Genomic DNA, 13,144 nt, shown 5'->3' with positions numbered 1-13,144 from the left:
AAAAACGGATAAGCTCTCAAACACACCATGCGCAAGAAGAAAAGCATGAATTATGTATCTATCTCTGTGCTCTGAAGTCATTCCAGCTAATGTTCGTCACGTCAAGCTGACGATAGAGGCTGTTCTCGAAAACTTTGCATCCTGGACCACTATGCTTGTGACCATAGCCTTGATCATAAATGCATGGCAAGCTCACGTTTTCTAGCCTCTGTGTAAGCTGAATGGACTATTCGAACGACTTCTGCCGAATGTTGTTGTAAGAAATCAAGTGTAATCTTTTCGGCTCTTTCTTCAAAATGCACTTTCAATGCACGTCCAATTGTTTCATCACTAGGGTAAATGCTTAGCGTTTGCTGCGCCTTAGTGTGCATCATCTTCTTATGATAAATTAGGGATATTTTATCACTTTTAACATCAGTCTCAACGTTCACAAGATACCGTCGATACTTCCGCCAAATGTGCCACGCAATCTTGACGTGCTCCTTCTCAACTCGCTTCCAAATCTCTTTGACATTACCATCTCGATTTCCAAGCCATTGTAGCACACACCGCCTATCGTATCGTCTAGCAAATATACATAATTCATGCTTTTCTTCTTGCGCATGGTGTGTTTGAGAGCTTATCCGTTTTTCCAAACAAATAAACCACTTTTTTGCTGATGTCATGTGGGGAAATGATATAAACGCTTCAGCACGATAAAATCCCATTTGTATAGCAATCATTTCCATCTTGTCTACATCTGCTTTACTCGACGGATAGACCTGAAACACGACACGAGAGTCATGGACATCCGAAAGAAGTTTAAATAGTGAAGAGAAACACACTTCTAATCCTCTTGGCTGCAACCACTGAAGCATAGAGATACCAATAGCACCATCGAGTATACCACAACGAATAGGGAAACTCTGTGCAGCATTGCCACGGTAAAACTCGGTACACAATCGAGTCTCCTTCGCTGCCAAAGACAACATTGATGCACTGATGTCAAACGCCAGCGTAAATACAGATATTTTTTTCTCTTGAGACCATTTCTGAGCAGCCTTCGTGCTTAATCCGGATCCAGCTCCCACATCTAATAACAACAAGACATCAGCTTTGGCCCTGGTACATGTTAGATCTAGAAACAGAAGTTCTAGTGCATGTCGCGTTAAATCCTCTTGAAGCCTCGCATTCGCAGATGTTGTATACACGTCAGACTGCTTTTCACTATAGAATTCAAGCGCTGCAGATGAGAAAGATGTGGACAATGCGTTGCCACGCTCTTCAGGCCGCAGACTTTTGTACGGCATTGCAAAAGTATACATATGCCCCGTTTCTATCTCCTTTTATGATACCGGTAAATTTGGACATCGTTTATATTGACACATGAAAAGCTGTCTGATCATTAGGCGAAGAAGTATTGTAAGTGTCTTCAAAGATGCACGCAGTGGCCGTTTCGGCATGATTAGAGCTTCGTGAGCGTGCTTGTCGATGAGTTAATATTGATAGCCAAGTATTCCGTTGAAAAAGCAGAATTATACCAACTATAGGCGATAAACATACGAGAACTACAGCACCTGCAGTGGCACCAGCAATCAAAATTGCAACGGCTATAAGCCCCAGCACTAGCACAATGGGTGCAAGTAGAATGTAACCAGAGATACAAAAACATGTCGTGAAAGCTTGTCGAAACGAGACGCTGTCGTCACTTGTGCATGGATAAAAACAGCAGCAAAGGATACAGAATATCACAGTCACCAGGAGCGCAGGAGGGCCGAATATTATGAAAAAAAGTACTCGCATCACCATTATAATTCCTTTTTGAGTCGCACTTTGTCCTTCATTGTCTAGCATTTGATTACCCGCACAGCCACGTATGTTCCACCACTATAATAATTGCAATTGGTTGAAAAGTCAATCTCACATTCACTATTATGCATTCCAAATGCAGTACCTGAAAGTGTTCTGGAAAAACACTATCGTCGATGATCTTGAGACAAATCCAGCAAAAGCTTGTGCTACAAACCACGCACTTCATCTGATTACAGCCACCAATTTTCTCAACATAATTTTGGCAGCCAGGGCATCGTCGGGAGATCTTGCTGATTAAAGAATTATTAAGCTTTTCGATAGCAATCATACTCCTTTCATACGCAGCGCATGTTTCATCTTGATGAGCATTGTTGTGCAAAAAGCAGAATTCTCGATTGCATGCTTCACATATGCATTCTGGATTTTCGCTCCCAGCACAAACTTGTGAGTGATCACAATATGGACATTGTCTTGCAAGCTCATGATCCTTATTGAATTTAAACGTTGTATATTTCTGCCAGACTCTTTGCGAGACAAGTGCTTGGATATCATCCACTGAAATTGCTGCATTGCATGCTGCTTCATTTTTCGATATTTCAAAGAAACACTTTGGATACACTTGTCCTTCTTTAATTTTAAATTCCAAAAAGCTTTTCAAACACGCTTGACAAAAAATGTGTCCACACACCACAAGTGCGTATGATTTGCTCACTGGAACATAATCATAGCAAATTTGGCATAGAAATAACTCATTCAGATTTGATAGTCCTAGATAGTTAACCATTGACTGTAGCGAATCGGGCATCGAATGGCGGAAATTGGTGCGTTCATGCCTCGTAAATATCGCCAAGTTTGAAATCAAATTTCTTTCCTTCTTCACTTCAGCACTGACAGGCATTGACGAATTACTTGAAGCTGTTACAGCTGATGGGATTTGTAAATCGTTACTTTCATTCGTCTCGCCTGAACAGTCAGCAATACTCATTCTACAACTAGTCACAGGCAAGGACTGACCACGATCTCGAATACCCGAACGAGTAATTGCCCTTATAGTGCGTCGTGATGCACTTTGCATATACTTGATTAGCTGAGTCCTATCTCGCAGCGAATTGTCCGTCGTATCCGTCGTATCGGAATCGGCATTTCGCTTTGCATCCATTTCATCAATTGAAAGATGAACCTCGTCATTCTCCGCAATAGCTGAGGTTGCGTGTGTGCGAATAGGTTGTGCATTACGAGTGCTCTCGATTGGCAACGCTGAAATATGATTTTCAATAATTGTCAGCATAGAGGAGGCCCAAGCGTCTTGTTGGTCAAACTCAAACTGGCGCTGCATCTGATACAAACGCCAGCGCCAACGCATACGCTCGTCTTCACCGGATAAAGATTGTAGCTGATGCAAAGATTCATATAAATCTAAGAGATACGCCGAGCACTCGCGAGTCGAGGAGACAGGCGGCATCGAGACTAATTGCTGTTAAACCTTGGTACATTTTTGTGTGATTTAACAATTGCGCTTATTCTGGCCAGGTTTAGATGTAAAAATTAGTACCCTAAATTAAAATGTTTATTGATTTGTGAGAGATGATGGTGTTCTTTAACTTGCAATAAGCACGAAATTAACTCAAATATACCCATTTAGCAAACCCATTATTATATTATTTGCAATATATAAATTGAATAGCTTGTATTAGTTCAGGATGTAATTCGAGTTGACCAATGAGTACGTAGCATCTACGGTAAGAGAGACTCAAACATTGAAGTGGTGGCTTGATGGGCGCTTTACACGAAGGTCCTGACTCCTTAGAACCGTTCCATCGTGACATAAATGAATATTCTCTTCTATTTTGAAGTTGAGTTGTTTTACTCGTGACTAACAGTCTCCATTTAACTCCACCGGCTCTGACACGGACGGAGGATGACACTAACCGGTTCCAATCTCCACCGTCTCTTGCAAAGCATACAGCATTTCAAAGCTTATTTTTAACGTTCTGCCAGATTACACTCTGGTGACCAAGAAATACTATTGTCTTAACCGTCTCGTCAGAGACAACCTTTGAGTCGCAATATGCAATCGTTTTTTTCGGCATACTGCCACCTCTGCTTCTTGAAGGGACCTGACATTTTGTTGCTATCAAGTTCATACAGTCTCATGTCTTTCACGAGAGCTACTGCAGCGCCGTGTTCGTGTAAAGAAATAATTATCGTAGCTATTTGACAGATGTGTATTCATGATTTGCCAGAATTTCAAAAGAATTCAAGTGCTTGACAAATATCTTCTTGGACATCAATTGACACATGGGCTTGCAAGATTCTAGCCATGCCATTACCAGATTGGGATTGTAACTCAAAAAGGCCCGCGACTAGATAAGTTTCGAAGTCGTCGAGGAGCTCAAACTCCACCTTAAGATCCAACAGGGAATTCGAAATTTTTCAGTTTTTCTTTAGTTCCTCCTTTCTTCAAGTGAATCGCTTACTCTAGTGCTGGTCCCAACGATCGCACAAACGAAATCTGTCTAGTACACGCAGAGCAACTTACTGAGACTCGATGTTTTCTAAGCGAGGGTCTTGACGGTCGAGCTTGCTTGAAACTTGAGCCGTCACTCCTATCAGCCAAAAAAGAAGGAGACAAGCAGGGTACATATACAACGGATGCTGCATATCCGCAAGTATCAGATAGTCAAACAATATCCTCTCCTTCGTCAGCATAGTTGAGTATAGTCACTGATAGTTTCTTCTCAAATCTTTCATCTTTCGATTTTAAACTAGTCCTATCGAATTAGAGATAGCCTTTACTATACGGCCCAAGGCGCGCCACTCTCTTGACGAGGTTTGATGAATGAAAAAAGCCCTTGCGCTAGCTGCACTGAACTGGGAGCTCCAAACAAATCGTAGTCCAATTCGATTCCAATGAAAGGTCTGCAATCAAATAAGCTATAAGCGCTTTCGTGCAAGTTCATTGCCTCCGCATACTGTCCGCTATTTTCGGCAGTCGTGTGTCGTAAGTAATGGCATGAAGCTTTTTAATTTATCAAGAGATGTGACGGCCTTGTTACGCTCGAAACGTTGATGAAAAACAGCAACTCCAAATTAAAAGCTTGTTTGGGTCGATGCAATCAAAGACATCAGCCCTTTTCGGAATCTTACCGCAACAAACATGACTGATACTCCTCAAACTGTTATACAACCAAATATTACATCTGAGGGGGCGTTGCATTTACTGACAGTATCTGAAATTATCTCTGGGACACTCCGATTGCGGCACAACCAAACGTCACTAGTGTGGGTCACCGATCTCTTTATCATTTACCCCAACAAACCGCGTTGTTAGCGCTGGCCAAATAAGTACTTATTGCATTTGGGCTTAATTCCTGGATAGACAAATTGACACAGATAACTTTGTGATGTTGTGCTACGTACCTACAATGTGGTGTCACGCCTCGACAACTCCGACCATCGCTGGAAATGTATCAGCAACGAGCATATAAAATATGCTATCGAATGCTGCGCAAGCGAATACTACTTTGACGAGTACATTTGCAATTTCAATCTAATTGTCTGGAAAGCGTAAGATATTGGTTCGACAACAGCAGGTCAAGTTGCGCTTATAACGGAATCGACTTGAGATGCTTAAGGAGATGTTTCTATTGAAACGCACAATAGATCTATAGTAGAGTTGAAACTTAGAGGGACTTTAGTCTAAGCAACAGCGAACGGAAGAGTTCACTTACTTAATGGTTTCAGTACTCTTGGAGACAGCAGATTGCGATCCGCTGCACTTGTACTGGCTCCTATAAAAAACGTAAGGTTAATGACCTTAGCTTAGCTTCCTTGAAGCAAAGAGCTACGGCCGATCCGCTGCATGAAAACTAATGTATGTCACTCATGAAGTTGCTGATAGAACTAGATACGAGTTCTTATATAGGCTCCAGATTCTTCACCAGAGTGGCGAGTATGAACGCGACTCATGTGCGTCTTTAATCTCGAACTGTTTGAGCTTTCCGCTGCGCATGCCAGTCGAGCTTTGAGCAAGTAGTTGGCCGATCCAAACCACTTTCATAGAATAATATATGATTGTACCAACAAGTTCCCGACTTTGAACGTGATTTTTTATCGTCTGTACCCAAAAACATATTATCTAGTATATCACCACCAAAATGGATTCTATCACCTCCAAATACACATTTTTACACGGCGAATATCTTTCAAAGGGTATATACTCAAGCATAGCTCGCGAGTGTTTGATGTGAATATTTCTAACTCAGTCTGGCCGAATTAGCAGGCGATAGAGATAGTCGCATAAGCGCAGTGTAATCTACTTAGCTGCACCACCAGAAGCTAAATTTTGCTGGCGGCGCATCCAGCAGGCCCTGGGAAATGGCCAGTGACTACCAAAGCATCTCAACTAGTCTACCCAGTGCGATAGTAACATTGTAACGGAGCAAGTTACATATTAGTGTGAAATGACCCCCCTCACTCCAAAGATCCTTAAACAGTTGACTTAACACTTCGATGATACTACCCCAGCGTCGTTCACGCTTGTGACGATGCCCACCTTCTGTCACCGCTTTTTTCAATCAATAAGCAGAATCGTACTGCGAAACATGCTTACCACCAAAGTGGAGCCTCTTTTGTTTCACGATCGTGACTTTGTCGGGAGCTACATTAAGAAGAGCATGACATCTTTGATCATCAATATGAGGCGTAGACGGTGGCCTGCCTTGGTGTCGACGTCGTGGGTTTAACTTCGCAACGTCAGATTCAAGCAACGCTCTCATCGGATGCCTGTTTCTATGATTCTGCTCATAGTACTGCAATATGGATTACATGACAACACTTCTTCACTTGATGCTTCTGTTGAGCCAAGTTGTTCTCGGCACAATCACCAGGTCGTATTACTGAATATAGTGGCCTCATAGAAAGCACTGACTGACAGTCCCGCTGCTGTTTCGGCAGTGACCTCTGCCGTCAGAAAGCACCCAGGAATCAAATCTTGCGTACGCTTCTCACTCTCACACTGAGATGCAGGAAGGCGCTTTGACTACTCCGATCAGAAAGCACCTCGCCTTACTCACCAAATATGGGCAAGGTGTATAAGTTTGCGTAGATATATCAAAAAAAATATCGAGACGGTTTGTGCCTGGAGGGCTAAGCTGACTGTGTTCCTCAAAAGTCTGACGCAGGACATATGGCCTGCCGTCTTAACGGGATCCTTATGTCGGCATACGGTGTACGGACATTGTATGGTGAGCCTTTATGATACACTATCGTTCATCGGACTTAGAGTAAGACTCGAGAGCACTTGTTCTAGTACTGCGGTGATGTACCGGGAAAAAGGCCATAGGAAGCATGTGTTGCCAGCTCTATGCATGCGTACGTAGTTTTGCATAATGATGGAAGGTCAAACGTATTTGTTAGCCGTGAATTCTGGATAGCCGCACTAAATGCAAAATGTTTTTCTCTTTAAGAGACTCTGGGATCCGCGTCATGAAACGGTCTTTGAACCCAACCTATTGAAATGGGCAACATGCGAGTCAAATATTTTCTCAGTGCAGATTGCCAGTGGAACTCTTTTGAAATTCAGGAGCCCATCAACCTATTGATGCTGCAGAAAATGCTTTAAAGGTGTAGTGGATAGCAAACTAACGATTTTGTCGATGAGTCTTACCGAATTTAAAACTTCTTTGTGAATGGCAGCGTAGTTCCAAGCTCGCCAGAAATGATTGCACCAAGTTGACGTGGCACAGAAGTAAACTAGACCCTCGGAATTCTCGCCTTTTCGATACGTATAATTAAGTAAATTTAAAAGACAGTTTTATATTCATAAATAGATAAAATAGAGAAAAACCTTTTTTGCATGCTAAGTACGCTCAACCTATTTGTTTTGAAAGGTCTATTCAAACACATCGCTCAAAGCCGTCAGTCTTGAATTTACTGAGCATAACCCAAGATGCTGTCAACTGTGCGCCTTATGAAGAATCCCGTGATGGTCATGGGGTCGCGTGCTCTCAGCGTACCTTCGTTCAACCCGGACCTGAAGTCTCAAGCTATCAAACCTAAAGTGCGTCAGGAGCGGCTTGTTGTCACAAGGTCGTCATTTCAGCTCGAGACTGATATGTATTGTCACTGTAGAATATTAAGTACTTCAAGGTTTATCGCTGGGACCCAGAGTCGAAAGAGAAGCCTTACCAGTGCACATACCCTGTGGACTTGGACGAGTACGTTTATTATGCTTAAAATTTCTGCGTTTTCGATTGTATATTGGTGTAAAAGGCTTAACAAAGGAAGACGACTCACGGCCTGTTGCACTGATCTTTAGATGTGGGCCGATGGTATTGGATGCATTGATCAAGATTAAGGCTGAACAAGACCCGACACTGACGTTTCGCCGGTATGACTCTTTTATAGTAGTCGAGATATAGTTTGTGGAGAAAGACTTATCTTGAATTCATATGCAGCTCGTGTCGTGAGGGAATTTGTGGCTCGTGTGCTATGAATATTGACGGAGGAAACACGTTGGCATGCCTAAGTCCGATTAAGAAGAATAAGGACGTTACTAGCATCCACCCACTTCCACACATGTATGTCATTCGCGACCTCGTGCCAGATATGAATAACTTTTACGATCAGTATACATCCATCAAGCCGTGGCTACACTCGGACAAGCCACGTGATGTCAATCATGAGCACCTACAGTCCGTTGAAGATCGTAAAAAGCTTGATGGCATGTACGAGTGCATCCTCTGTGCATGCTGTAGTACCTCGTGCCCTAGCTACTGGTGGAACCCCGACAAGTACCTTGGACCGGCTGGTATGTTGTAACAAGTTTATGTGTTATCCGCTCACATGGTCCTTATAAACTTTATTTGATACAGTGCTGATGCAGGCATTCCGTTGGATTGAAGACTCGCGTGATGACAAGACAGAGGAGCGTTTACGCGCGCTAGATGATTCGTTCAAGCTGTATAAGTGTCATACTATTATGAACTGCACACGCACTTGTCCGAAGGGTCTTAACCCTGCTCAGGCTATCGGAAAGATCAAAACTCGGCTCGCCAGTATGCACTAAGTTTGCTTACGAAAGTGTCATGGAGGAGCTTGCATGAGGCAATTTTCGTACTGAATAGCTTAATTCTTAGAAAAAAGCTGTCAGTGCTGACGCCGCTGCCTATCGATCGCAGTCCGGTCGCGGCGGCATCTACTGACAAGAATTGAATACAGGGCAGTTTCGGAAACAAGCTTTGAAATTGATTAGTACGAAAATTTACCTTTAATATCGTAAATTTTCTTGAAAGTTGAGCAATAGTCCTTGTTGTTTTTTTTGTCCTAAATAGAAATTTAGCGTTTTTTCTGAAAATCAACTCTCAGTCAGGAAATATAGAGATAAACTTTGTCGTTCCAGGAAGCAGTCAATCAATAGCAATATCGCAAAGCCAGCCACACCAGGAGTTCAGATTCTAATTCTCACATCAAGCAGTTCACATAGATATGCATTAAGTTTATCATCGTACTACTTGGCCTGCAATTATCCACCACTTATCTTATCGCTGCAAGCTAACATCATGTTTAATCGTCCTCTATAACATGACTACACTGACACTTGAGAGGAATAAACCTAGAGATTTAAAACAGAAGAGCAGCCCAGTGGTCTCGTTCGTTGATAAGATTTTCGATGCCAGCTACTGGTCGTGCTAGAGCAGTTGATCGTACAATACTGATACAGTGGGCCGCTCCCGTTATACTGTCGCACTCACGCGTTCATTCACGAACCCTGGACCGTGTCGAATCTTCATCAAAGTCGTCTTAGTGCACGTTCTAAGGAAATTTACAGTCTTTTTCACCCCCATTGTCGACGTATTGCGCCCATTTATCTCAAGAATCACATCGCCAACACAGATATGTCGCAGCAGCTCACAGCATGGTTCATGACACACATCCATAATAAGTGGATATGTGCCCTTGGCAAGGCGCACCTCTTTCAGCTGTAAGCCAATGCTTCGGTTCTCCTTCCACTTGACTAAATATGTTGTACTGTCAGGAGTATCCGCCATTGTCGACTTGGGCTTTGGTCTACCTCGCACTTGAACAGTTGTGTTAACGGCATTTGGTGCAAGCAGTGGAACTGTTTGCGCCTGTTCTTCAGTAAGTGCTGGCAGCTTAATAACACCCCGAGATGTTTTCCCTTTCTTCTTGTACTTAGCTAAGTTGGCATTTAAGGACGTTTTGGCCGGTCTTGGCTGACTAGTTTCCGCTTTGTCCTTTAGACCTTGTCGCATCATGATGTCATCATCGACAGTGTCAATCTCACTTGATATATCTCTATCATTTGTAAATTCATCCGCACTCTCGGAAGCATCAGCAAAGTCGACTTTAGAGGATTCGGCACGTAGAGCACCGTCAATGGAAGAGCGTCTTTGAATAGAATGCAAATTCTCGTCACGTGACGTTACATCGGCACTGCTAGAATCATTTTTCTTTTCAAGGTCAGATCCATGTTGTTCAAAATCCCAAGCATCGTTCGCGTCGACTTCACATTCAATCTCCTCAATAGCAATTTCCACTTCCGCATCAGCAAGCATGCCAACCTCCACATCATCCTCGGGCGAGTTGATCTCGGAATGCAGCGGTATTGCAGGATCCCTTTCTTCGACAAAGTCCATCGTTTCATCGTACACATCTTTCTCAGCAAGCTCGGCCTCTTCCGCCAGTAAAGTTTCCTCGGCTGTTTTTGATACTTCAGAAAATAAACCGTCTTCAACCACTTCTACATCATCAGCTATATCCGCACCACCCAATTCCGGTTCGACAGCTACATTGGCATGGTTCGTCATATCTGAATGGGCATCATTTAACGGCACAGGTGCAGCGATATCAATATCTTCTTCTGCTTCAGTCATTTCCGTCATTACCGAAGGGGATAAAACTTTATCTTCAGGCAAATTCCACGACTCAGCAAGCGAAGAGTAGGCCATCTCGGCGGCGGTAGGAGACGTGGTGGGTTCATCATCATGCACAACACTTACTGTGTGATGCAGCTGCATATCCTCACTGCCATTTCGACTTCGTCTACCGTCAGCAACCCCAGCAATGTGAACACTCTCCTTTGTCAACAATTCGCTCTCTTTTCTCTCAGCTAGAAAGTGATTTTCTTTGTCATGAAAATCTGAAGAACGTGAGGTTATGTTGCTCAATTCCTCGTCAATATCTGTCATTGAAGATTGCGGACTAGGCGACATTAATGGTGAGCTATTCACTTTTGGCGAGCTGCCAATATTCGGTGAGTTGTCAGCCATTGGCGAGCTCTGTGTCATTTTAGGCTGCTGTATTCGTGGAGATGTATCATGATTGGTACTTGACATGCTTTTAGCCAGAGTTGTCTTTTGCGGTGCTACTGGAGAGCCCAAAGGAGACGTTTGCATATTTGCATTGCTGGCATGGTGAGAATCACGATTATTAGGAGTAGATACTCGCCGAGCTTGTGGAGACGGTGGACGTGAAGGTGGAGTAGATGCACGTCTAACAACTGGACTAGAAATAAGATCTTGATGAGGTTGGCCATGAACAGGTGAGCCTAATGTCGCTGGATTCGAGTCAGCAATCACAGGTGATACCACTTCTTGCAATAGATTATCCTGCTGTTCTTCACATTCTTGCTGCTTTCGCTCGTGCAGCTCATGTAGTTGCTTCTCACGGAGATCATGTTCGCGTTGCTGTTGGTCACGCTGTCGTTGCTCACGCTGTTGCTTTTCGTGCTGTTGTTGCTCATGTTGTTGTTCGCGACGCTGTGCATGAAGTTGTTGTTGTTCTCGTTGCTGTTGCTCCCGTTGCTGTTGTTCGCGTTGGTGTTGCTCCCTTTGTTGTTGTTCTCGTTGGTGTTGCTCCCGTTGATGTTGTTCTCGCTGGTGTTGCTCCCGTTGTTGTTGTTCTCGTTGGTGTTGCTCCCGTTGTTGTTGTTCTCGCTGGTGTTGTTCACGTTGTTGCTGTTCTCGTTGGTGTTGCTCCCGCTGTTGTTCTCGTTGATGCTGCTCTCGTTGTTGTTGTTCTTGGTGATTTTCACGTATATGTTGCTGTTTACGTTGCTGTAGTTCTCGCGATTTCGAAAATTCACGCTTCGGATCCTGTTCGTGCCCTACCTGGTGTTCACTTACTTTTTGCGGACGTTGATGAATCTGCTGCTGTGATTGATGTTGATGTTGCCGCTGCTGCTGTGGATCCACTTGTTTAACAATCACGACTTGCTCATTAGGCTGTTTTCGTCTAAGAACAAGTCGCACAGGTTTGCTCATTTGCTGTAAACAAGCAAAGAACGCTTCAAACGAGTAATCTGCTGACTTGACGCCATTTGCCGAGACAAGCGTATCATTTACTGCAACAGTGCGTCTGACCACCGGATTAGCACTTGTAGTTGATCGTGTCACGACGGGTAGGCTCGTCAGTCGATTTTCAGCAAAAAAGAGTCCCAACGACCCGGTTTCCCAATAAACTTCATATTCATGGGGATTAAGTGGTGAACAACTTCCATTTTTATTGGGGATAACAGAATCCCCCGACGCAACATGATCTTTAGTATGCGACAAATGTCGATGAGGGTGCGATGCAGTAAATTGATCATATGCTCCGTTACTACCGTGCGAGCCACTTGACTGCGCTAAATGTTCCATATTCCTCGATTCCTTAGCATTTGGCACGCGCCAAGATGTGTCTCGCGTCGCCTGAATCGGTTTTTGATCCTTGTGAACAGAATTAACCCTTCGAAGCCTTCCAGTAGGTTCCCGCTCGTCTAGATGAGAAAGATTTTGTCGTGCAACTTGACTGGTAGCATTAATAGGATTCCCAGCACCAGAACGCTGTGCACTAAAGAGCTGTGAGGCTTCATCATCGTCGGATGAAGGAGTGCTAGCCGACAAGCGCTCAAATCGCAGCAATACAGGTTTTTTCATCGTCGCTAATATCTTGAAAAAGTCTGAGAACGAGTGGTCTTTAGAGCGCACGACATTTACGTACGTGAGAATATCACCTTGGCTTACAGCAGTAGAGATACACGATTCAGTAGCTTTTGACACGTACGGAATCCCATCTTTTTCCGACTCAAGGAAGATGACGCCTAGTACGCCACGTTCCCACAGCACTTCGTATTCATTCTCACCCAATGGTGGCAATTTTTCTCGAATTTTGTCAGCCCAAGTGGTACGGCGGGTGGATCCATTGGAACCTGTGCTGCTCATGCTAGGGGAAGAGTTGCTTGAGCCGTGTGACGTCGTCGAGCCGCTTGCTTTGCTCGAGAAAAGCGGACCTCCGCGGAAAGGCTTGCGAGACATCTTCTTCATGGCCAACGTCGCAATTTCGTTCTTAA

At 43.8% G+C, this 13,144-nt stretch overlaps 6 protein-coding genes across 6 annotated transcripts; 3 read left to right on the top strand and 3 right to left on the bottom strand.

Moving 5' to 3' along the window:
- Positions 1 to 173: 173 nt before the first annotated feature.
- On the bottom strand, positions 174 to 1,289 carry PHALS_09476 (Predicted protein carboxyl methylase; the record flags this gene model as incomplete). The annotated part of the gene is made up of 1 exon (XM_024723203.1): positions 174 to 1,289. The coding sequence occupies one exon, from the start codon at positions 1,287 to 1,289 to the stop codon at positions 174 to 176; it is 1,116 nt and encodes a 371-aa protein (XP_024571719.1).
- A 64-nt stretch (positions 1,290 to 1,353) lies between these two features.
- Positions 1,354 to 3,253, bottom strand: PHALS_09475 (Predicted E3 ubiquitin ligase; the record flags this gene model as incomplete). The annotated part of the gene is made up of 2 exons (XM_024723192.1): positions 1,354 to 1,866; positions 1,934 to 3,253. 2 exons carry the CDS (start codon positions 3,251 to 3,253, stop codon positions 1,354 to 1,356), a joined length of 1,833 nt encoding a protein of 610 aa, XP_024571718.1.
- Positions 3,254 to 4,948: 1,695 nt separating this feature from the next.
- PHALS_09474 (uncharacterized protein) lies at positions 4,949 to 5,279 on the top strand (the record flags this gene model as incomplete). The annotated part of the gene is made up of 2 exons (XM_024723181.1): positions 4,949 to 5,117; positions 5,185 to 5,279. 2 exons carry the CDS (start codon positions 4,949 to 4,951, stop codon positions 5,277 to 5,279), a joined length of 264 nt encoding a protein of 87 aa, XP_024571717.1.
- A 669-nt stretch (positions 5,280 to 5,948) lies between these two features.
- On the top strand, positions 5,949 to 6,179 carry PHALS_09473 (uncharacterized protein; the record flags this gene model as incomplete). Its single annotated transcript, XM_024723170.1, has 2 exons — positions 5,949 to 6,037; positions 6,101 to 6,179. 2 exons carry the CDS (start codon positions 5,949 to 5,951, stop codon positions 6,177 to 6,179), a joined length of 168 nt encoding a protein of 55 aa, XP_024571716.1.
- A 1,562-nt stretch (positions 6,180 to 7,741) lies between these two features.
- Positions 7,742 to 8,860, top strand: PHALS_09472 (succinate dehydrogenase; the record flags this gene model as incomplete). The annotated part of the gene is made up of 5 exons (XM_024723159.1): positions 7,742 to 7,852; positions 7,924 to 8,009; positions 8,111 to 8,182; positions 8,250 to 8,602; positions 8,667 to 8,860. The coding sequence occupies 5 exons, from the start codon at positions 7,742 to 7,744 to the stop codon at positions 8,858 to 8,860; spliced, it is 816 nt and encodes a 271-aa protein (XP_024571715.1).
- Positions 8,861 to 9,527: 667 nt separating this feature from the next.
- On the bottom strand, positions 9,528 to 13,118 carry PHALS_09471 (uncharacterized protein; the record flags this gene model as incomplete). Its single annotated transcript, XM_024723148.1, has 2 exons — positions 9,528 to 11,924; positions 12,009 to 13,118. 2 exons carry the CDS (start codon positions 13,116 to 13,118, stop codon positions 9,528 to 9,530), a joined length of 3,507 nt encoding a protein of 1,168 aa, XP_024571714.1.
- Between the last annotated feature and the right edge of the window lie 26 nt (positions 13,119 to 13,144).

This window comes from Plasmopara halstedii, assembly GCF_900000015.1.
Source record: "Plasmopara halstedii genome assembly, contig: Scaffold_42, whole genome shotgun sequence".
NCBI lineage: Eukaryota > Oomycota > Peronosporomycetes > Peronosporales > Peronosporaceae > Plasmopara > Plasmopara halstedii.
Note: the sequence above shows the minus strand (reverse complement) of the source record. Positions and strands in the feature narration are given on the sequence as shown.